Here is a 26,177-nt window from a genome sequence, read left to right as displayed (position 1 = left end):
GTACTTGGAAATACATAAAATTCACAGCGTTAAGGCACTGACAGTTTTCTGTGCTACAAAACAGTACACCTGGTGTTCTGTCACTCAGACATCTCTATCCACCTACATGTCTTCACCACAACAAAAATTGACATTTGTGTAATGGTCTTGAAATATTTTATGATCATGATGACTGTACTTCTAATGTTGTATATATTTTATTATATCCCAACTGAAAACTCAATAACAACACAGATGGTAATTATTAATCAAAACATGTCATTAAAAGATTAACCAGCATATTCCACTACCTAATCACAGTGGAGAACACAGACTTTACTGTAAATGGGCTGTTCGTTTTTTATCTTGAGGTCATCCAAGTTAAATAACAAGAAAACAATAGAGGTAATTATATAGAGAAAGCAGAAAAGAGATGCTGATGTAGTCCCACTCACTAGCCATGTGGCCTAAGATGTTTAAGTTTTCTTGCTTCTGTTTCCTCATCTACAAAAAGGGGCAGTGACACCCCTCATCACAGGGCCATTGTGAGGTTTAAACAGAAACTCCCTGCAGAGAATTTAGCAGAGAGGCCAGCAGAAGACTAGTAACTGTTATACACATTGTTGTCTTCAGTGGTTTTATGGTTGCTATTGCGCTTGTTCTATGGTGAGGACCTAAAAGCTGTCAAATATGCATTAAGTTGGCTTCACTTGTAACTAAGGCTTGAGTTAATATTAGAAATTTAGAATCACCATGGTCTTTGTGAGGAAGTTTCAATTAATTATAGGAGCTTAATAAACATACATGGCAATGCGATATATTGATTTGGATTTACTTCAGGCAGAGATGGCTTTTGGGGTGGGGCTAGAAAAGAGTCTTCCCTCTGATTTCTAGGCTGCCTGCCACAGCAGACACAGCCACTTCATTCTTAGAGAGCTGCGTGCGTAGCTTCCTGAATGATTGCACCCTCCTGACGTGACAGGAGGAGAAATGGCTGCTGTCTCCCCCCACCTTCCTCCTTCCTGTCCCCTCCACGCGCCTGCCTGCCAGTCCAGCAGACACGTGCCAGCCATGAGCTGCCTGCCTCACTGGGATGCTGGGCTCCATTAATAAGTCCTGCAAGGCTGATAATTGGGGATTTGTGGAGCCTGCAGTCTTTCAATAAGCCAGGTTGTTATGGAAACCAGAGGCAGCCCTCCATGTCCACAGAATTGATTCTGAAAATAAAATAAAAATAAAAGTGGGATGTTGGGAAGGATCATTTCAATACATCCTCTCCACATCCCCCATCCTCGTATTTTAGAAGTTCACCTCCACTTTGCACACGTGAGAATTCCCAACTCTTCTCCCTTCTGGCTCTCCCTCTCAGCACTCCCCTACTCCTTTCTTAATTGCAGAGGACTGTTTTTTCACCTCTAGCAAAGAATCAGTGGAGCAGGGCACCACAGGAACACCAGAGTAGACACTCTAAGTCTAATTTAACACCATGCCATTAACTCCAATTATTGGAGCCAAGAAATTAGCCATGAATGTCAATGTGCTTTCCTCACTATTAAAATAACAATAACTGAACAGGATTAAAAAATGGCCTCAGAGTCTCTTACTGGCCTCTCAAGAGGTATTTATTGTTCTGTAGCAACATGGCTACCACCCACGATGAGTCACAGTATTGTGTCCAAAGAAAGGAGTGTCCAACTCTCAAACTTACTCTTTTACACAGTAAAAGGGAGCAGTTTTCTTGGACTACTTAAAAAAATCAAGTGACAACCTCCTTACAATAAAAATCCGATTACTCCTTCTGGCTAAAAAGTCCAGGCAGGATGCCACAGCACAACTGGCTGGGAGGCCTGTAAAGAGCCCTAAATGAATCCAGCTTGGAGGCTGCTGTGGGCCCAGAAAGGCGGACTCTGCCCCTGCGTTGGAAGGACCAGGACCATTGTTTCCTGAAACACTTCCCGTTTCCTTCCAGCAGAGGGCACCAGCGTAATTCCTTTTCCAGCTGTGGAGCCTGGATGAAAGGGGAAGTCTGGAAGAAATGACTCCAGGCCAAGCGATAGAAAATAAACAACCTATTGTGACTGGGTTCTACTTTTAAGCTGTTCTGAAACTAATTTTTATTTTTCAGTTCTTTCAAATGGCTAAAAACTGAGCCTCGGCACTGTTCATCAAATCCTCTTTATCGAATAAGCTAAAATTATTATTAGCCTTTGAACTGAATTAGTGAGAGTGGATTGTGCTATGTGTACTCCTTGCAGAGATACCAGAGTTATTCTTGAGGCAACAATAATGTAATAAAGTAAAACTCCAACCACTCTTTATTCGCTATGGCACTGACACCGAGAGGGAAGTCCTCTTGCTGCTTCGAGGCTTTTAATAAGTGGATCCAGGATATCCCACCTTCCCCCAATTAACACCCGGGTCCAGAGCCAGGATCCAAACCAATACTCCAGAGCGATGTTCATTTCTTTTCTTTGGACCCTACTTGCCATCATGACGTCTGCATTCCTTCTCTGCAACTACCAACAGCAGCTTGCCAGCAGGCATGCACTTACATTGTTCCTACCTGGTTGGTCCTGGATTTTTTTTTTTAAGATCCTATTTTTTTTTCTCAACCAGACTGTAACTTCCATGACAATGGACATTCACTTTTATACATCTGTATGCTTGATAGTGCCTATTGCAGCATGAAAATTATATATACTATCAAAATTATTGAATGGCAGGAAAATACTGTCATGGGGACATCTGGGTTTATCTCCTCTGCTCTCATACTAGCTCATTATGTGACCTTGGACAGACCAGGCAGCCCGAATCCCTGAATACATTCTGTCGTTCATTAAAACACACAGCTACACAACGTACCCTAATGACATTCAAGTACAGGGAACTTACTCTACTTGTGCATGGTCCCAACTGAGTATCTGATGAAATACAAGCTATGAGAATATCATCCATGTACATATACAATATAACACATTGCAAATGACCTAGTTCCCAGGTCTAGGTGATTTTTAAGCTTTCTTTTAGGTTTGAGACTATAAGATTGAACCAAGATATGACAGTTGATAGCTGGTATCTACCTAGAAAGAGTGTATTAGCTATTTCCCCTAGGGGACCCCAATAGTTTCTATCAAATCCCTAGATTGCAGTTTCTGAGGGACCAATTACACGGGGCCTAGCATCACTACCCGGTGGCGCTGGCTGACTTCCAGACTCAGTCATCAGTGATAATGTAAGAACTCGGTAATCTTGCTGAGCTACCAGGTGAGCCAAATAGAATAGTCTCTGTCTCCCAGAAGAGACTGCAAATCAATTCATCTTCCTTGCAGGCCATAAACCACATCCTATTTACACATTAATTTCCTTTATAAAATCACAAGTGTACTGCCAAGAAAAAAATGCTTCAGTTAAAAGGAACCAGAAGTAAGGCACGTTCTGTGTGTTTAATGAAACATAATAGCATCCACTTTACACGTGATCTATTTAATACTAACCACTACCAAGTTCAGTAACGAGGGTATTATTATGGCAAACCTGATGGCACAGAGCTGGTTAGGGAGAGGACCTCTGATTCAAACAATGACAAGTTCAGCTCCAACACCTGTGGCCCTCCCCTTGCACTGCAGGCCTCCAAGGAAGAGTTGGCTAAATGCATGGCTGTTGCAATTCTCTGTCTACTGTTGCAGCATCCATTATGTACCGTACTTTTCTGACGTAGCTCTTTATACACTTTGAAATACTTTACTTTGGATCACCAAGAAAAATAATTTTTCTAAAAATACATTTTATGGATTATGCCATTACAGTTGCCCCATTTTCCCCCTTCATTCCCCTGCACACCCCCTCCCCCACCATCCCCCCTTTAGTTCATGTCCATGTGTCATAAGTTCTTTAGCTTCTACATTTCTCACACTACTCTTGCCCTCCCCCCTGTCTATTTTCTACCTACCGTCTATGCTACTTATTCTATGTACCTTCTCCCCCCTTCTCCTCCTCCTGCTCCCCTGTTGCTAACCCTCCATGTGATCTCCATTTCTGTGGCTCTGCTCCTGATCTAGCTGTCCTCTTAGTTTGCTTTTGTTTTAGGTGTGGTTGTTAATAACTGTGAGTCTGCTGTCCTTTCACTGTTCATATTTTTATCTTCTTTTTTGTAGATAAGTCCTTTTAACATTTCATATAATAAGGGCTTGGTGATGATGAACTCCTTGAACTTGACCTTATCCGAGAAGCACTTTATCTGCCCTTCCATTCTAAACGAAAGCTTTGCTGGATAGAGCAATCTTAGATGTAGGTCCTCACATTTCATTTTAATAAAAGTTTCTTTTTATTTACTGGAAAGATTCTCTTCCACTGTATTACCATGGAAAGGTGACAAATTGCCTCTGCTTTAACTATCTCCAATGTGAAGATCTGCCCAGGGGATCTCCATATAGGGTGAGAGGAACATGAGAACTTTCTGCAGATTGTCAGTAGAAAAGTCAAGCAAAAATGATTAATTGAGGACCTACACTGCACCAGGTTCTTTAAATACGTCACGTCACATTATTAAATTCCCACAATTGTTTGAGGGTAACAGTACTATCTCTCTATTATGGACGAAGTGACGGGTTCAACAAATCATAAAAGCCACACAAGGAGAAGCCTGGAAGTGAACTCAGGATGGTCCAATTCTAATACTGCATCCATATGAGCATTCTAAGTAAAAAAAAAAAAAAGTTTCTGAAACTGTGCCTTGGAACTCGTAACATATTTGTTTGAAAACAGACTCACATTTAAACTTGTGGAATAAAGAAACTCAACTTTTCTTTTTCTGCCTGGTAGCAAGCACAGGCAGAGCCTCTCTTTGGTGTGCTGAGGCACGGGGTGACTGGAGACTGACACTGCGGAAGGGCCCTAACAGCAGTGAGCCTGGTGTAGGGGGGGAAGGGAGAGGGGGAGGGGTACGTCTCTCCTTAGGGAGCTGGGCCCCATCTGCCACTTAGACCTGCTCAAAGACAGAAAATCCATTTGCCAAGGAGCCCTTTAGGGCCTGCTATTTGTGAAGTCAAGAACAGAGATTGCTAGGGATGAAAGACCGCTAAAGAACTGTATCTTTTGACCAGAGAGGAAGGTACATTTGTCCTGCCCATGCCAGACAGGTGTTAACTGCAGAGCTTACAGGGAACCCACTGGGTACGCAGCTCAGCACCTTTCCTCTGCTCTGCACTGCCCCTCACAGCCCCGTGCTTTCTCCTCCCTTTTCTACCTTCTCTTTCTTGACTTCCTTCCTTATTCTTTCTGCCTCTAATACTTCCATTTCTGGTCCTATACTACTTTTCTTCTCCCTGGACTTTCTCCCATTTTCTACCCCATGCTTTCTTCCTACCTCCCCTTTCTCTTCCTTCATTAAAAAGTTCTTATCCACCACCCCACCTGGTTCTTCGTAGGAGCCCAAACTTCTTTCACGGTCCATGTGAAATTTTCACAGAGTGTGAAAATTTTCCTTTTTGAGCCAAATTTTCCTTTTTGAACCAAACATCCTCTTCAAGACTCAGAGTGTCTGGGTGCCTGGGTGATGTTGAGAAGTAGGTCCTGGAAACGAAGCTTCTAATTTACAAACTCTAAGAGTTGGGTCGCAAGCAATAAAAATGGGCAGTTGCCTGAAACATTTTTAGCTCCTTTTGTGGGCTTTTAACTGGAAAAATGAAATGATTATTTCCTTTCCTCAAACTGCTTATAAAAAGAACTCTCTTTTCATAGGTGAAATTCATATTATTAATTAATCAGTGGACATCCCTTGAGGTCTGTGTGACAGACTCCATTCGTAATACTGCAGATACTGTGCTAAAGAATGCCAAGTCCTTGTCTTCAAGGGATGGAAAGTCTAGTGAGAAATAAATAAGTCACTTTAGATAGATATACGGTCATTTTTAGGCATAAAGATCGATATGGAAACTCCACGTAGAACTGATTGGGTTGGCAGGAGTGGTGCTATTTTGGTAAATGGGGAGCGAATTCTCTGAGGAAGTGACATCCAAATGGAGATCTAAGTGATGAGAAGTGGCTATGGGAAAATCAAAGGAGAAACCAAGTGCAAAGCCCCCCAGCTGGTGTGTTCAGAGACTTTAAGAAAGTATATGGCCAGATCAGAGAGATCAAGTAGAAGTCAGATCATAGGCAGCCTTGTGTCCATGGTAATAACTTAGATTTCATTTGGGTTGTAAAAAGTAAGCACTGGGAGGTTTTCTGTAGGGTATTTATATGCAGAGATACAAGTATGTAGTTTTGTATGAGTGGTCTTCAGAGTGGTCTGTGAGAAATTAAAAGAATTAGTGGCAGCCTCTCAAACCCTAAGCCTAAGATTATTATGACATTATTGGATCTACTCCTTTTATCCCAATGGGTTGCTTCATGGGATGCTAATCATTCAAGTGGCATTTAGAATGTTGGTCGGTTGAGTTAAATAAGAACTGGCCCCATTATCCATGGGTGTTTTCCTCTTAGGCATCCTTTTTAGATAAGCACAAACAGCCTTCATCCACTGGGATGAGTAGTGAGAGAGAGAAAGGTGACAGATTTTTCAGAATTCTAGAGACAGATTTTGGGCTTTAACTTCCTAGAAATCTTACTTTTGTGGAGACTTCAAAATTATATAGATGTAATTCTTTCAGTGGTATCTTATCAGAGAGAATGTTTTATTCATACAATTATGTTGCAAATTGGACTTGAACTAAATAATATTATTGCATTATTACTGTTTCATTTTCCTAGAGACCCAGAAGCCATGGATGTAGTAATTTTACTTAGCTTTGATTAGTATCCCTGAATGAGTCACCTAACTTTCATTTGTTTATAATTCATACTATACATTTTTTTGAATTTGGATAATTCCTATAATATACCTGGGAATATCATCTATTTGTAAAAATAAACAATATGAGCCAAGTATAGAGTGGACACCTGAATAAAAATACGAGTTTTAAATTATCTTCTGTTAAGTTTTAATCATGCCAAAATTCAAGGACTTTTGAAAATGGCCTTAAATTACTTGAGAAAATTACTTAAGAACAGTAATTTCAATAATTACCTGTTAAAATGTCAACATTTTACCAAGGTCCAGAAGGGGTCACTGAGGGGGGAAGAGAACTGCGTGACTGTGGAGGACTGGGTCCCAGCCAGTCTGGCCTCTGCCAAACAACCCCAGACCCAGAAGCTGCTCCTGAGGTGCTTGGAATTCCAGGGCTTTAGGGAACCTAATCCAAATTCACTGATTCAGGCATTTAAAACGAGGGTTTATAAAATAAAAGCTCCTTGGGCTTATCTTTATAAAACATTTTTATAAATTAACTCTGCATGGCTTTAACATTATAGAACCAAAGTAGACTAGAACATTGTTTGGTGGACCTAACCCCACAGTTAGAGGCTACTCAAACCAATCCCACCTGTGACTAAACAACTAGACTATAATATAAGAAAGGATCTGTTGACCTTTGACATGATACGCATCACCTATCTCAGTCAGCATGGTGGCATTTAACTGCACTCATTGTGAGGGACAGCTACAGTGAGTGAGGGGGACTTATTTGGACATTGGTGATTTGTTGGCCACATGTAGAAAGTCATTGACAGAAAATTTCCTTAAATTTGTAATTTCCAAACTGTACTTCACAGCCCAGAGAAAGTCCATTGAGAGGGGAAGGATAGAAACAGAGTTAAAGGAGTTCTGAGCCTGTCTAGCTATCTTCATTTCCCCTACCATTCCTTTCTCAGCTGGATCAGCTCTCTTTGGAAGGTTAATATATAATATGATATATAACTAATATATAATATACAATAGACAATATATAATATGCATATTTTTAACAAGTGGTACCCATGCTGAGAATTATAACAACTTTTTATTCTACTCTCTGTAAATTCACTATTTCACAATGTTCCTCCCTAGAATTAAAAGCATCATTCTTGGTAAAAATTATTAAGACAAAAAGCAACACTTCCTCTGCATTAGAAATTTAAAATGTCAGCAATTCAGAGAAATCATTTTGAATAATCCACTGAACACTAGCTGGAGAGATGCCTTATAACCATAGGCAGACAGAAGAAATCATTTCACCACAATGAAACTCCTAGACAGTGTGGAGGAGGTGTGTGAGAGGACTGGCTGGGCTCTCACAGGTGGCAGCTGAAATTCCAGAGGGATATTTCAGCAGCCCAGGGGTTCCACCTGAGAAGTGTGAGGTCTAAACCCTAAGCTGGGATCCCCAACTTACAGCACCAGAGATGCAAAGGAATGTAGAGAACATGCAATTATGAAAAGCAGCAGGGTTTCTGTCTGCCAAGGAGAGACAGCTAGAGACACAGAGAGCTTCTTACAGAGCCAAAACAAAAAAATTGTGTGCAGCCACTTACTCTGGGCTCTGGCAGAGGGAGACAGTACAGACTGGAGACATTTGAGGAAACTGGCACTGGTGGCTCTGGGGAGACAACTGAAGGAACAGCTGCTAGAATCCCTGTGCTGAGTCATTCCCCATACTACAGAAGCCATCTTTCTCAGGGACAGCACTCTTCTCCAAGTTCATCAACCTGAGGGTGGCAATAGCTCCTCCTTCAGGAATTACTCTGCCCCACCCTATGAAGCTTAAGTCAGACTTCTGATTATAGCTTGAAGCTATATCACTAATCAGTGTAACAACTAAGGTGGAAAACACAAAGAAGTAGCCCAAATGGGAAGACAAAGAAACAGACCCCAAATAAAAGAATAAGAGAATTCTCCAGAAGAACTAGATGAAATGGAGGGAAGAAATTTATTAGAGAGAGCGAGTGCAGAGTAATGACTGTAAGGATACTCAACAGCATGAAAAAAGACAGAAACCATAAAAAAGGACCAGTCAGAAATTTAAAAAAATGCAATATCCAAAAAAATTAATACAATAGAAGCAATAAACAGATTAGATGAAGCAGAAGATTGAATCAGTGATTTGGAAGACAAGGTAGAAAAAAATAGCTAGGCAGAGCAGCAAAAACAAAAAAGAATTTTTAAAAAATGAGAAGAGCTTAAGAAATATTTTGGACAAAATAAAGGGTAATAAAGAACATCCACATCATGGTAATACCCAGAGAAGAGAGTGAGCAAGTGATTGAGATCTGATTTGAAGAAATAAGGACTGAAAACTGCTTATTATTTCCCTAATCTGGTGAAGGAAAAAGTCACACAAGTCCAGGAAGCTCAGAGAGTCCCAAACAAGTTGGTCCCAAAGAGGCCTATACCCAGATACATCATAATTAAAATGACAAGGCTTAAAGACAAGGAGATAATCCTAAAAGATGCAAGAGAAAAGCAGGTAGTTACATACAAGGAGCAACAATTAGACTGTCATCTGATTTCTCAACAAAGCATTTCAGGCCAGGAGGGAGTGGTATGAAATATTCAAGGTGAAGAAAAAGCAAAGACCTACAACTATGGTTACTTTACCCAGTGGGGCTATCATTTAAAATTGAAGGAGAAATAAAGAGCTTCCCAGACAAGAAAAAGCTAAATGAGTTTGTTAACACCAAACTAGTACTGCAACAAATGTTAAAGGCCTTATTAGAAGGAGAAGGGGAAGACAAAAATGAAGACAAAGAAGAAGGAGGAGGAGAAGAGAAAATTTAAAAACAAAAAAATAGCCTAAAAATAAAGTGGCACTAAATACACATCTATCAATAATCACTTTAAATATAAATGGCTGAAATGCTCCAAAAAGAAGACATAAGGCAGCTGAATGGGTAAGAAAACAAAACTCATTTATATGCTTTCTCCAAGAGACCCATCTCAGATTGAAAGATACACAGAGAGTAAAAGTAAAGCAAAGCAAAAAATATTTCATGCAAATGGAAAAGAAAAAATGGTAGTATAGCAGTACTTATACCTGACAAAATAGACTGTAAAACCCGTGAAGGCTATAGTAAGGGGTCATAAAGGACACTATGTAAACATAAAGGGAGCAATACATCAAGACATGTAACCCTTGTAAACATTTACATAACCATCCTAGGAGCAGCTAAATATGTAAAGCAAATCTTGATGGACATACAGAGATACATTGATAGAAATACATAATTGGGGATTTTACACCATTGACTTCAATGGATAGATCTTCCTAACAGAAAATCAAGGAGACAGTGCCTTTAAATGACACACTAGATCACATGGATTTAATTGATATCTTCAGAGCATTTCACCACAAAGCAACAGGATATATATACTTTTCAAGTACACATGGAACATTTTCTAGGATAGACCACATGTTTAGACAGAAAACAGGTCTTAATAAACTTAAAAAGAATGAAATCACATTAAGCATCTTCTGTGACCACAATGCTATGAGGCTAGAAATCAATCACAAGGACACTGAAAAATGTGCAAAGAATGGGTCAACAATGGGATAAAGGAAGAAATCAAAAGAGACCTTAAAACAAATGAAAATGACACAAAACCCAAAATCTGTGAGATACTGGGAAAGCAATCCTAAGAGGGAACTTCATAGGATTACAGGCTTATTTCAAAAAAACAAGAAAAAGCTCAAATAATCTAATTTCACACTTAAAGGAATTTGAAAAAGAAAAACAAAACCCAAAGTGAATAGAAGGAAGTAATAAAGATTACAGCAGAAAAAAAAACAAAAACAAAATAGAAATCTAAAAAAAAAGTGATACAAAAGATCAATGAATCAAAGACTTGGTTCTTTGAAAACATAAACAAGACTGACAAACTTTTTAACAGACTCATCAAGAAAAAAAGGAAAGGACCCAAATAAATAAAATCAGAATGGAAAGATGAGAAATAACAACTGACACCAAAGAAATGCAAAGGATTATAAGAAAATATGAACAACTATATGCCAACAAGTGAGACAACCTGGATGAAATGGATAATTCCTAGAAACATAAGATCTCCCATAACTAAATCAAGAAGAATCAGAAGTTGAATAGACAGATTACATGTAGTGAAATTGAAGCAGTAATTAAAAAATTCCCAACAAACAAAAGCCCTGGACTAAATGGGTTCGCAGGTAGATTATGCCAAACATTCTAAGAACTAACATCTCTCCTTCTCAAACTATTTCATAAAATTCAAGAGGAGGGAAGTCTTCTAAAGTCATTTTACTATGCCAGCATTATCCTAATTCCAAACACAGATAAAGACGCTACAAAGGAAGAAAATTATAGGCCCATGTTCCTGATGAACACAAAAACTAAAATCCTCAATAAAATATTAACAAACCTAATACAGCAACGGCATCAAAAACATTATATGCCATTATCAGGTGGGATTTATTCTAAGAATGCAAATTTGGTACAATGTTCACAAATCAATAAATGTGATATGCCACATAAACAAAATGAAGGATAAAAACCATGTGGCCATATCAATAGATGCAGAAGAAGCATTTCATAAAATCCAGCATGCATTAATGATAAAAACTCCCAGCAAAGTTAGAACAGAGGGAACATATGTACATGTAACTCTGCCAGCATCATACTTAATGGGCAAAAACTATAAGCATGCCCCTTAAGATTGGGAACAAGACAAGATGTCCACTCACACCTCTCTTATTCAACAGATTATGGGAAGTCCTAGACACAGCAATCAGACAAGAAGAAGAAATAGAAGGCACGCAAATTGGAAAGGAAGAAGTAAAACTCTTTACTTGCAGAAGACATGATGCTGTACATAGAGAACCCCAAAGATTCCACCAAGAAACTATTAGAACTGATAAATGAATTCAGCAAAGTAGCAGGATACAAAATTAATATCAAGAAATCAGGTGCATTTTTATATGCTAATGATGAACAAACAGAAAGAAAAATTAAAAAAACAATCCCATTCACAATTGCTACAAAAAGAGTAAGATACCTAGGAATATACCCAATCAATGACATAGAAGACCTGTACTTGGAAAATGATAGGATGCTGAAGAAAAAAATTGAAGACACAATTAAGTGAAAGCACATACTATATTCATGGATAGGAAGAACTAGCATCATTAAAATGTCCATGCCACCCAAAGCAATCTATAGATTCAATGCCATTCCTATCAAGATTCCAATGATGTATTTCACAACTAGAACTAATATTTCAAAAATTTATAGGGAACCACAAAAGGCCACACATAGTAACAGTGATCCTGAGGAAGAAAAACAAAGTTGGAGAGATCATGCTACCTATTGTCAAACTATACTATAAGGCTATAGTAATCAAAACATCATGTAGTTGCATAAAAACAGACACATAGATCAATGGAACATACTAGAGAGCCCAGAAATAAATCCACACCTTCATAGTTAATCAATATTCAACAGAGGAAATAAGCACATACAGTGGGCTCAAGACATTGTATTTAATAAATGGTGTTGGGGAATATTTAACAGATACGTGCAGAAAAATGAAACTAGACCACCTTCTTACACCACACACAAAAATAAATTCAAAATGGATCAAACACTTAAATGTAATACCCCAAACCATAAAAATCTTACAAGAAAACATAGCAAAAATCTTGGACATTGATCATAGCAGTATTTTATCGGATATATCTCCCCAGACAGGGAAATGAAAAGTAAACAAATGAGACACATAAAACTAAAAAGTTTTTGTACAGCAAAGGAAATCATCAACAAAATAAAAGACAACCCAAAGAATGGGAGAACATATCCAATACATCTAATAAGAAGTTAATATTCAAAGAACTTACAAAACTCAACACCAAAAAAAAACACACACAAAAAAAACAATTAAAAAACGGGCAAAGGACCTGAATAGATACTGCTTAAAAGAGGACATATGGATGACCAATAGACATATGAAAAGATGCTCAAGGTCAGTAATTATCAGAGACATGCAAACTAAAACCACAATGAGATATCACCTCACACCTGTCAAAATGGCTATCTTCAGTAAATCAACAAACAAGTCCTGGTGTGGATGTGGAAAAAGGGGAACCTTCTTGTGCTATTAATGGGAAGGCAGATTGGTACAGCCACTGTGAAAAGCAGTATGGAGATACCTCAAAAAATTATAAGTGGATCTGCCTTTTGACCCAGCGATCCTACTTCTGGGAATATATTCAAAGGAACCCAGAACACTAATTCGAAAGAACATAAGTTCCCCTATGTTCATTGCAGCATTATTTACAATCACCAAGATATGGAAGCAGCCCAAGTGTCCATCAGTAGATGAGTGGGTTCAACATCTATAGAATATTTACACAATGGAATACTACTTGGCCATAAAAAAGAAGAAAATTTTACATTTTGTGAGAGTATGAATGGACCTGGAGAGCATTGCGCTAAGTGAAATAAGCAAGTCAGAGAAAGAAAAATACAATATAATTTCACTCATATGTGAAATCTAATGAACAGACTGAACTAACAAGAAAAATGGGGACAGACTCATAGATAGCAGGATGACAGCTAGTGGCAGGGGGAGACTGGGGGTTGGAGGGATTGGTCAAAAAGGAAAGAATTCATGAACATGGACAACACTACAGTGATTGCTGGAGGGAGAGGGGTATAAGGGAACTAAATACTAATTAAAAAATACAATAAAGGTCAAATTAAAATATAGAAATAAAAAGTGAGCAATGCTTGCAATTCAACCCAATCCTGAATTCAACTCTGAAAAAATTTAAAATTTAAAAAAAAATAAAACCTCATCAAAAACATGCAACTCAGATCAGACTTGTGAGTACAATAGATTAATCCCTTCAGTAACAATTATTTTCCAAATTGGATAGCAGGTACAATTCCAGATTTTACCCATTACCTTAACTTTTAATAAATGTACAATGCATAACAGAAATCATTGCAAATGTTAAACCTAATTCTCAAGGCTTCACATGCATATGCATATAAACAGGTGAATGTTCTAAATAGATATGTATGTGCTTCTATACTGATGCATTGTTTGGGAGCTGATAATTAGTATTCCCATATTTTGGAGTTACCAAAAGTTTACTAAATCACTAAAGCATAATGATTTGGGGTATGATGGAGCTGGCTCATATTGGCTACTGAGATCATCACTTCCCAACTGTGTGTTCAATGAAAACTCCTCAGTAGCTTGGAATCAGCCATTGGGATATTTAAACCATAGAGATTGTCAAACACTGTAAATGAAGGCTTTTTGAGTTTGGAGTAATGTTTTTTCTTTATTGTTTTATTTTTATTTTTTAGAGAGCCAGTTTACTGACACATCACTGCAGATATCTGATAAAACCATAGATCGTAATGACTTATGCTTTGTTTTTTATATTGTAACACACACCCATGTGCAATCATCACACACCTCAGGGCACATGCCCAATAACTGCAATGAATGCTACGGGGAGAGACTGGAGAAGGAAATATTATTCTATGCTACATAAAAATATGCAGAATGCTCGTTCGGACTCCTATTGCAACTTACCCCTGTGACAGAGACTCCTGATGTGATAAATATGTGTACCAAAGTCACAGCCTAATCTTGAACATGAAAAACAATTCTGTCATTTGTTGATTGGCACTCCTGCAAACCCCTGCTTTATCAGCATAGTAGGAAAATAGAGATGGGTTTCTCCTCATAGTAGTTCAAAAGTGGTATGTAGCTTGACAACTGTACTAATTTTGTGTGCATACCACTATCAATGTCCCAAAAACACAGTGGTACATCTTAAATGGCTGATTTTCATTTGGGGTAAAAAGCATAAATAGCTAATTAGAAAGTGAAAGGGTTTTGTTTTATTTATTTTTTACCATCTTGCTTTTTAAACTGGCAAGGAAAGGACACTGACTTGTTCCTTCCAATGAAAGCCAGGTTCTCCTATCAACCTACTGTAGTAAGCCATCCATATTAAAGAAGAAAAAGGGGGAACAGAAATCTTACATTGTTGCTGTTCTTGCTAAGAGGATCTGACTATACCAATGGGGAGAATGCTGCAATCACATTGCTAAACTCTGGCTTTGTTAGCCCTTGTATTAGACTGGAGACAGTTCCACAAAGTGGGGTCCTGTCTGTCTTTTTATCACATACATGATGAATTGCTTCAAGTTACAGTTTATATGTGGGGGGAAACCTGTGCAGCCCCCTATACCAATGTCGTCTCTGGTCTGTAGATTGAGTGATTCATAAGCTCTACACAAATTGTGTTAATAGTCTGTGTGAAAGGAGAATTGGCAACAGAAATAGGAAAGCCTATTTTCTGGTCTCTGTCCTAACACTGTTGATTTGGAAACATATTAACAATTTATCCTATAGTGGGACACAGCAGGTTCAGGAGACTCTTAACACCTTGTAAAGATTACTTAAACATGTCAAACAAGGAAAAGGAGCCAAGGAATCTGGCAGATCATTCCTTCCCTGGGTGTACCTGTCACACACTGGCAAGAGTCACACACACAGGTCATTCATGGAGTTGGAATGGAATTAATCACCTGCTCTCAGAAAGCAGCAGTCTTGGTTTCCTCTAGTTCTCAATATGTTTCTAAGCATAATGCGAAATGCTCTTGTTGGTCTCTGAGGCTCTAAGTGGTTTGAAATCTGGCTGCCTCAAGCCTGACAAATACCCGAGTAATGGCATGGCTTTCCAGTTCTGAAACAGCAGCAAGGTGGACGGCAGCACAGCTTTCCATTTAGCAAGTGTCTGCCTCCCCTTGTCACTTAGAATTTGCATATACATTTATAATGTGTCATAATGTGGGCATTGTTGAAATGGTGGTGATTTTGAGATTCTCTGTCCAACATTTTTTGTTTTATGAAGGAAAAACTCAGACCCAAAGAACTCAAGGAATTTGCCTGCCCAAAAGTTAATATTTCTTTAGAGATTTTATTTATTTATTTTCAGAGAGGAAGGGAGGGAGGAAGGGAGAGAGGGGGAGAGAAACATCAATGTGTGGTTGCCCCTCACATACACCCCCACCAAGGACCTGGCCCCCAACCCAGGCATGTGCCCTGACTGGGAATCGAACCCATGACCCTGTGGTTTTCAGGCTGGCACTCAACCCACTGAGCAACACCAGCCAGGGCTCAAAGGCTGAAGTTTATCTAGTCTCCTGGACTTTCTCTACTATAATAACATTGGTCATTCATTCTTAACTCATTCATCAAATATTTACTATCTCTTATGTCCCAATTATTGTTATAGGTTCAAGGGATTCAACAATAAACAGAATATAGCATGGAGCTACTTTTTTTTTTTTTACCAATGGGTAATCTTCAATAGCTACTGCTGAATTGCGATGAATTAAATTTTTTTTGAATGAGGTTTTTGTGCATGTGTGTGTGTGTGTTTTGCTTTTTGTAGAAAGTATCCCTTTTCATTAGCTACTTCTTGTCCTTCAAGACTCAGTTAAGGTAACCTCTACCCCAAGAAGTCTTCCTGGACTATTTTCCACTAATCAGCCTAAGCAGGACTTTAATTTTCATATATCATAAATTTCATCAGAGAGCCTCAGTCTCGACTTCTAACTCTCCCCATTTCCTTGTAGATTTGTGAACAAAACTGGCCTAAAATCATTTGCAGAGTCTGAATGAGAACCTAGGTGTCTTGATTTTAAATGGTATTTAGTCTTCTATGCTGAAAATATAGAATGTGTGCATTATATACATCCTATAAGATATTGGATCAATTAAAAACATAATCATATTCATTATCCTTATGAAAACAATTTATGGGTAATCCTTTTAAGAACCCAGAATAAATTGTTTGCTTAGAGAGCCAAGTTTTATTGCTCTGAGATAAAAAACTAGCTAAAGGTTTTTTGAAGAAAGAAGAGATTCAACATTTCTTAATTAGCTGAAGTTCAGCACCTAATTCAGTAATTTTTTATGGGCAAAATTTAAACATGACTAAGAGAGCTCACAAAACTTATATATTCTTTCAAACTGCCCCCTTCTTTATGTGCATGCTATAAACGACATCATTTTGGGAGATCTTCAAGAGCTCAGTTCTTGCAGTTTAAACAGCACCATTGGCTTCCTTCTTCCCTTCCTTTTATGCATGGTTACAGAAGGCTTTTCATTCTTTATTTAATGAAGCCATCTATCACTCTGAGCACAAAATGAAAGTGATGACCACACAATGCTTTTAGTCCATTACATTGAGTGCTCTGCTCTCTCTCCATGCGTAGCCAAATGGACTGACTGTGTAATAACACTTCCTGCCTTTGGTTCTTTCTCCTTCTCCTTCTGGGACTATGTGAGTGCACGTGTGTATAGAGAGAAAAAAAGAAAAAAACATTTGGTGAACATAGCATCTGAAACATGTTTTATATTTTTAAGAAATATTGTTTGACTTTCAGTCCCAAATATAGTTCTACTGCTTTGAAATTGGAGAAGTTACTTACATGTCTTTCTGTTTACTTATTTCTTTATTAGATGACAGTAGTTATTTAATATGAGCTATGAAAGAAACAGATCAAAGTCTTCACAATATGAGCTTCTTGATTCTAAAACACATCTTATCTTTTACATGCTTATGATTTTTTAATGTCAGAGGTAGTGATTGCTCTGCAATCTGTCCAATAAGTTCTTTATATCATTTTAATTATAAATATAAAGATATCAGGGTCCTTTGGAAATACACCTTGCCAAAGGTTGGTGGGATATGAACAAGAATTTTAAGATACTAATTTTTATAATCCAAATTAGGGTAGGGATCACCTGGAATCAAGAAATTACTTTCCTCTGACTGAGCTCTGAAACTTGCAGTTTCTCATTTTTAGTTCTCCCCGCATATTTAATGGAGTCAGTAGTTTTCTTGCTAAGAAACATCTATTTCAGCTGATCTTTACAGCTCTCTTAGGCCTAATAAAACAGTACTTGAAGTATTTTCAAGCTAAGAACCCATGACTCAGAACTTATTTAATATTCCCTATCATTTCAGGGTGATGGGACTTTGAGGCCTTTATGACCAGGAACTATGGTTAGTTACTGGACACCCATCTGTAAATGAATCTTCAGTATCCAGTTATACAAATGAGGGGGATGCTCTTAGATCAGGACACAATGTTGGGGTTCTTAACATCTCTCTTGTCTTTGTTTCTTCCAGAATAGTACTTGTGGTGTCAGGGTTTAAAACGTGGCCTCTGTAACTAGGCAGCCGGGATTCTGTTCCCATGGTTTGCTAGCTCTTGACAGCAACTAGGAACCACCATCTCTCTAAGCCTCAGATCCCTCATCCGTAAAAGGGGAAGGGAAATTGCAGCACTTATACCATAGAGTGGTTATGATGGTTAAATGAGATCATCTCCACATAGCTCTTAGCACAGGGCTTGCCAATTAATAAATGTTCATTAAGGGCCACCAAATATAGAAAATTTTTATTTTAACCTTTGAAGAAAAACCTTAAAAACCAAGTATCCTAGCCCTTCTTCTTGAAGATGAGACAATTGGGGACCAGAGAGCAGTGGCTTGCTTAAGACCCCACAGCTGTGTGGTAGAAATATTAAGGACTAGAGCCCTGGTGTCCTCATTCTAGTCCAGGGTTCTTTCCTCTGTGTTATCTTACTGGGCATGCCGGACAGAAATTACCCAGGGCAAGTCCTAGGTGGTATTTTCCAATGATAACTAAAAAGTGTCACAACTGATAAGATAAAGAAAAAATGCAATTGAGAATTGAGATAAAACAGAGCACTTTAAAAGAGGGTCAAGAACTGCAGGGCTGAAGTTAAGGAGAAGATTTAGAGGCCCATCAGTATGACCCTGTTGTGTATGAATATGCTTGTGGGCACAAAGCCTATTTTATTTTCTCCCAATCTCAGAATGTAAAAGTACAAGAAAAGTACCGTCAAATGCCACTGGATCATTGTCAAGAAAAGCCAATAAAAATGATTACTCTAGCAACATAAAAGTGCACCATAAGAGCTTAATAATCAACAGTGTTTAAGCAGCACTGAGTCTCTGACAGCTGTCCGTGTTTTATAGACAGCATTTATGGACTTTAGAAATCCAAATTTCACTCTTTACGAGTAGTGTATAAATTTGGGAAGTGGTTGAAACCACATTTCAAATCAAAACTGCCTATGAGGCACCCTGCCAAATAAGTATAAATATCCTTGGGAAACCTCACATCTATCACAGAGTTCAGTGGAAGGGGATCTAGACTGTGGAGAGAGAAAAATGTTATAGGTGGTTACTATGGGCCTTAGTAAAACATTGTTATGGGGAACAAAAACGATTTCCCCAAATAGAGAGATGGGCTGAAAATGTCACTTTCTTACACATAATTACCATTCCAGAAACTAAATTTTGCAGCTATTCTTTTGGCTAGTAATTTAGCTATGGAGACACACACTATGTAAAACCTCTTTTTATAGCATGTATCAAACTGCAAAAATCACCGGTTCATTCACATTATTTGCCACAGTGCCTTGACATAGAGAAACCCTATATCTGTTTGCAAATCAAATTGAGTTGAGATTATTACTGTGAATGTTTTCAACACCACCCTCTGAATTTCATCCCGCCCCCCCTTCCAAATGAGAACTGTGCAAGACCAGTAACCGTACTTCACTCATCTTTGTGACCCCAAGTCCTATCGCAGTAAAAAGTTTATATAAATGGAAGAAAAAAAGGAAGGGAGGTAGCAAGGTAAAATAAGCAACATATTTATTATTTACAAAGCATTTCCATATATATTAAAGCAGTGATCAGATTTGGTCTAAACCTTTTGATGGAATTATTGTCTTGAATTCTCTCTTTTGACTTGTTTTTGCCCCAACCCCACTCCACCCTCTCAGATCACCTCTTTGCATGTCTCCAGGCAACCCAAGGTTGGCATCCATTTCCAAACAGTAGAGCCCAGCTGGAAATATTAGTTTACCCTGGACTGGAAATAAACCCAATGGGAGATAGAAGAAAGTGCTGTAGAGGACCTCTGGGAATTTGGGCCAGAGACACTGTGATAGCTCTCCTCGTCACCTCTAGTTTCTATGATTCCATGGAACTCGCTATATATGGGCAATCTGTGCCCATTACGCACAGCAGGCAAGGCTGATAGATACATCATTCCAGAGAGAAGCTACAGACAGCATTTTAGGATCTAACCCAGAGGATATTACTCAGCCAAAGTTCAGAAACAATGTAAAACAATTGGCCTTTGTGATTACCTTCGAGTTGAACTGTACTTACACCTTCAATTACCTTTAAAACAAACATAATAACATCAAACTAATGAGATATTTTTCAGCCAGAACTTGTAAAATTTAGGACAGAGCAAGATCTCTATTTGTTTTTACTCACCAGGCACATTTTTAATCAAATAAACAAGTAGGATAAGCAAGGTTGCAGGAGGATTGTATGAGCCAGTGAACAAATTACCCATATATCAAATCCAGTCCATTTTTATTCATTCATTATTTGACATTTATTCAGCATGTACTACATAAAATACTCTACTAATTAATTTGAATTACCATAACTTGAAAAATAATAAAAAATGTTCTTAAAATATATATTTTATACTTTTCATTGATTCAAGAAGTCCTTCTTCTATTAATCTACATCATCATTATATACCTAAAATCACATCATGATTTTCTGTGTATGCTCACAATTTTAGAAATCCCTGTTTAAAAATATGGTCTGAATAATGTCAAATAATTTCTATTGTTTTAAAAGCATAATTAACTTATAAGATTTTTGAAAATATGCAGTAGGTAGCCTGTTTGTTATATGCAAAATGATTTCTAGCCATCATATCTGAGTGTAAAGTTTTTAATCTAAAGAAAAGTAGTTAACAGAGTTTGTTTTGTTGAGTGAATTAAAACCAGCACCCCATTCTTTGCCACACGCCTTACCTTGTCCAGGAAAAACATTCTCATCTTCTTCACCCCAAAGTCTGGCCCCTGAGGCAGGTATGTAGTTAGAATAAAGACTGAAAATGAGTCACTGATAGAAAGAAGCATGTGATTTATCTTGAGCTGGAGAATGCTATTAATAATACAATCTGGCCTCTTACAGAATTTTGAGGTGAGATGACAGAAGTTGAACTGAAAATATTTAAAATAATCATCCTTCATCTCCAGTATCTAATTTGGAAAAACAGAAATAAAAGCAAATTCCCAATAATTACTGTTTCAATCTAATGGTCAGCTGTCAAACATTTCCCAAAACAATCTCATTGAATAAGTCCTTTCCCAAGACAAAGTGTGGTCCAGTCCAAATTTGGGTCTTTGGACACATGCGTTAAGTTCATGAAATTCTAAAGGAGTAAACCCATCTTTTAAACTGTCACAGAAGCAACTTTCCCCTGAAGGTCTTTGTGGGTGTTCAAGAGTGAAAAGGGTGGTGGAGGCTGTTGACTTCTTTCAGCACTGGGGAACGGATGGGGTGAGGGATGGGTTCAGTCTCCAGAGGTAAGAGTCTGTTACATTTATCTTGCTTTGGGAATGCTCTGTTTCAATTCTGCACAGGCTCTTTGGTAATGGTAGTGAAAACACTATGATTTTCGAGTAAGAGCTCTTAACCAAAGAAAATCCAGAACATTTCAGTAATTATAGTCAACCCACAACTATTTATACATATGGTAGGAAGTAGTTTCTTCTGTAATAAAATGATAATTTATGTTTAACTTCACAATATAGTCTATATTTGGGGGGGTTCTTTTGTTTTTGACAATATTTCCCTAATTAGTATGACCCCAGTTAGTGGTATGATCAGCATTCTCTGAGCATAAACACAGATAGGCACACTACTCACCAACTGATGGTGGGGAGAATGCCCAGTAACATATTGTGGGATAAGAGAAAGGTGGTCTGAGATTATGTTTTTGCTACCGGAAATTCACAAACTAGATGATCTGAATCGATAAGAAGTTGGCTGTACTAACAACAGACACTTCCTAGAGCCAAATCCTCACACTGGCTAATTCCCATTCAGAAAATATATGTGGCCTCAGTAATTAATAATTAAACTGTCTATCCCGCACACAGAATATTTTTTAAACTAGGATTACCTAGTTTTACTTGTTATGCCAATCCAATTAATATGATAATTGCCAGCTTATTCTATTCCTGGCAGAGTTCTCTCTCAGGCTTGGAGACGTTTGGGAATACAAGTGGCCAGTGTTGGTTCTTATCCTGCCACTTTGGGGAATTAAGCACAGCTTTCCTTAATGTCCTGACAATGCCGTCTAAGCTACACTTTCTCCCTTTCTCTTGTTGGCCCACATGGCCTGGCCTTCCCAAGGCTTCTGTGGGTGACCCCTACCTCTCTCATGGCCTCTGACCCCTCACTGTTGCTCACCTATCTTCTCCTCGGCTTGGCTGCTCTCCGAAGTCTCCGTTGGAAGCTGGGTCGTCGCCTTGGTGGCAGCATCCTCTGCAGCAGGGGTGGTGGCAGCAGCAGCAGCAGTGGCAGCAGCAGGCACGTCGGCTTGTTTAGGCTCCTCCTTGGCTGGGGCATCTTCTGCCTTGGAGGACGGCGAGTTGTCAGTGGAAGCTTTAGTGGCACTTTCTGTCGCAGCAGAGCCGGCCTTCTCCTCTGAGGGGGCAGGGGCCTGGGGGGCTGCCTGCTCTGCACCAGCATCAGAGGCACCCTCCCCCTTCTTCTCCTCGGAAGGAGTTTCTCCTGCTTTGCCGGATTCCTCGGGCTTGGGGCCAGCGGCTGGGGCTGCCTCGGTGGTAGTGGAACCCTCTCCCTCCTTCTTTTCGGCACCACCAGCAGCAGGGACATCTTCCTTCTTCTCACTCACCTCAGCCTCAGCAGCTTGGGCATCGCCCTTCTTCTCTCCTTTGAGCTTTTTCCTTGTTATGTGTCCGCGGAAGCTAGCCTGAATTTTGGTCGCAGCCTTATGAGCTTTATCTTCTGGTTTGATGCCATCTTGTTCAATCTTTTGGTCCTCATCGTTTTTTTCAACCTTGGAGGAGAGAAGGGAGTGAGGGGAGAAAGGAGAGATGGAGTGATTTTTTTTCCCTTCAGCTCACAGCAGTTAACAAATGTTTAGTGAATGTCTTATACTGTGCCAAGCATACACACCAACAATACTGTGGAAATTCAAATGAAGCCTCCGCTGTCCATGTGGAGGACTGGGCAGAGAACACATTATTCTATGGAAAACTCATGTCCTTTTGGCCTTGCAGTACCACTGGTATTATTTTATTTGCATTTCTTTCCCCAGCTCAATGTCTCTTCATTGCCAAACTTCAACCAGCATTTCTACAGATGGATCCTGGCAATTCACAGCACATTCACCCTATGTTTTAATTAAAGAACTCTGAAAGACATTGCTTTTTCAGAGTTTCTAAGATCGACTCTGTGCAAAACTTCACATTCAAAAAATATTATGGAAAGGTCTTTTTTCTGTCCCTAAGACTTCAAGTCTAGCGAGAAAATCAACAGATTCAGGACAAGGTTTAGACAACAAATTCTATCAGTATAAACTGCAAAGGAGTTCCAGAGCTTTTTGTTCAGAATATGACGATTCAGAATGCCAGTCACAAAATGATTTGTGCTTTCCCTTGTGTGTGGTCCAACACCAGTAATCAACACACTAGATCTTCACAATTTAAAGACAGAAAATGGCCATTATTCTTTGAGTTTAAAGAAAAGAAAAAAACCCCACCATTTCCACCTTTGATAAAACAGCATATATTTCAAATCACAAACTCTTACTCCCAAGCAATTTAAACCTAAAATTCGTTTTAGAATATTATCAATAGAGTCATTCTAGTACTAAAAGCAAGAGACTATAATACAAAATTTTATCATTTGATATAACATTTACAAAATAACATGCTGCAAATGACATTTTTCCACAAGGAAATTAAATCACAGGATAGAGATAGAAGGTATAGTCATGGAAAGAAACATACAGGCAAGAACCCAAATTCTACGTAGCTCCATTGCTCACCATGGTGCCCCAGTGTGGTTACTTATGGTCTCCATGTATTCCTTCCTTCAACTGTAGAATACATAACTTTTGCGAACATTGTTCCATACAACAGTGAACAATGCAGCAACTTTCTTTCTAAAAACCGATAATAAAATGCTTGTTATGTACCAAGTTCTGTGGTTGGCCCCAATCTTTACCTTGGCCTGACCATGACCTTCGCTCCAGTTTAGGAGGTAAGCCACAGCAAGCCAAGACAATGGTACATCATACCAGCTCTGCCCCAGTGACCTAGATGCAGCTAATCATGACATAGGCCTGACTGACATAATTTGGACAAACATATAAGCCTGTTGTTTTGTAGCTACATCAACATGTCATGGATATAAATGACACTCAAATACGGAACAGGCTGACAAGGTCCAGAGGGGAGAGGGGAGAGAATCATAGGGGAAAAGGGGAAGGACTCACAGGAACAAGTATAAAGGACACATGGACAATAACTAAGGTGGGGGGCGGAAATGGGAGGGAGGTGGGGAGCACTGGGGGGGGCAGGGCTGGGAATATAAGACAGAAAACTGTACTTGAACAAGAATTAAATAAAAATTAAAATTAAAAAAATAAATACATTGATAAATCACAAAAAAACATGTCATGGATATACAAAGGTATGTTTGAAAATAAGCTACATGTGAGAGTAAAAGCAGAACTGACAATCTTCCAAAAAAATTCAGGACAAGATTTTCTTCTTCCTCAGGTAACTGTGTGGGTATCCACACAAAGAAAGAAAACGTGGATGAAAAACGTTTTGCAGAGGCCTAACCTGCTCCCTCTTCCCAGCACCTTGATGCCACACTGCTCAATTTGCTGATGCATTACCGCCTTCCCCATCCTGCTGCCCTTGGCGGCTCCTCCTCGGACACTGACACCACGTTCTGGGGCAGGAGAGCAGCTGTCTGCCAGGAGCGCTCTGCTCAGAGACAGAAGCCTGACCCTGTCAAACGAACAGTTCTGACTGGAGCATGGAACTAAGATGTTGCTAATTTATTTTACTGTACCTTGAGTTCTCTGAATGAGGTGCCATCACACATGACAAGACATCTGTACTTGGGGATTGACACCGAGTGATTCTTTAATACAAATACTGTTCCTTGAGAAGTAGGCACACCAATTATCTCAGAGTGGGCAGGTGTACAGAAAATTCAAGATAACTCAAGAAAGCTACCCTAGTAGAGTTCCCCCCGCCCTCTTAAGAATATAAAGCAAAAGAGATGAAACTCAAAGATGGGCAACATAAAAATAAGGAAGCTGAGAGTCTGAGTGATATAAAGAAAGAAACTTTACACGGATAATGGCACAGCTCCTCTCAATGCTCCCATCCCCACTTCAATTTCTCAGTTCATCCACCACTTTAACTTTCCAAATGATTAGGACTTAAGCTTCTGTGCACAGCCTCTATGTTAACAATGACTGTATAGAAAGGCTCAGACTGCATGCATTTGGGTGCCAAGATTGTGGGATCACCCAAACAGTCCAGGAATGAAAGAAACATGAGAGAAAGGGGTGTGCAGGAAGAAAAGAATTCTGAAAGACCAGATTTAGGAGTGTTATTATTCTGTAACAGCTAGGTGCCCAGCTGGGTAGATACACCCAAAGAGGTGCTCAAAGTAATCCATGGGCATATAGCTCAGCCTGGAGGAACAGGCTGGACCATTTGACACCATTAGAGATATAGAAACACTGGATTACATAGAAAAAAGACAACTATTACAAATTTTTCAGATGGAGACAGAGAGAGAGAAAGGGGAAAGGAAAGGGGGAGAAGGGAAGGAAGGGCATGGGAGGAAGGGAGAGAGAAGAGATGATGAGAAAGGAGTGGGGAAGAGATGAGAAGGACAGGAGGAGGGAAGTGGAGGGAAGAAATCAGCCTAAGATGAGGTCAGATTTAAGTAATTGAACATATAGAGACAAAAATATATATTAGGTAAAAATTGCCAGATAGTGTGTGTCTTTTTTTTTAACCTGTAATTGATTCTATTAATTAGCTTAAACTAGAGGTTATTTTCTGGCATAATTCTGTTCACAGTACTGGAAGTGATTGAACTGAGAATACATGTATATTGTAGAATGATGACAAGAAGAAGAGAACCTTTCCTATGAGTAGCTGTGGGGAGAACCCTAACATGTTAGGCCAAATAGACTTTTCCTTGACTTGAAATACAAGAGCTTACATACAACAAACGAGTTTTGAGCCCAGGGAAACCAGAGATCACTCAGTACATTTAGCACAACTTTTTCAGTTTCTGAAAGAAAAGGTCACAAAAGGCCGTGAAAAGTTACCCTGCCTAAATTCATAGAGTGCGTGAGTCAGTC

General features: G+C 39.0%; 1 protein-coding gene across 1 annotated transcript in view; it reads right to left on the bottom strand.

The window, feature by feature from the left end:
• GAP43 (growth associated protein 43) overlaps positions 1–26,177 on the bottom strand; it is a 109,436-nt gene that overhangs the window by 28,002 nt on the left and 55,257 nt on the right. Inside the window, exon 2 of the mRNA XM_037045537.1 lies at positions 22,220–22,832. Coding sequence (XP_036901432.1) covers positions 22,220–22,832 — 613 coding nt within the window. The remainder of the gene's footprint in view (positions 1–22,219; positions 22,833–26,177) is intronic.

Source organism: Sturnira hondurensis, unplaced genomic scaffold (assembly GCF_014824575.4).
Source record: "Sturnira hondurensis isolate 20B ecotype Veracruz unplaced genomic scaffold, ASM1482457v3 Scaffold0004338, whole genome shotgun sequence".
In the NCBI taxonomy this organism is placed as follows: Eukaryota; Metazoa; Chordata; class Mammalia; order Chiroptera; family Phyllostomidae; genus Sturnira; species Sturnira hondurensis.
The sequence above is the reverse complement of the archived record's forward strand: the minus strand, read 5'-3'. Positions and strand labels throughout refer to the sequence as shown.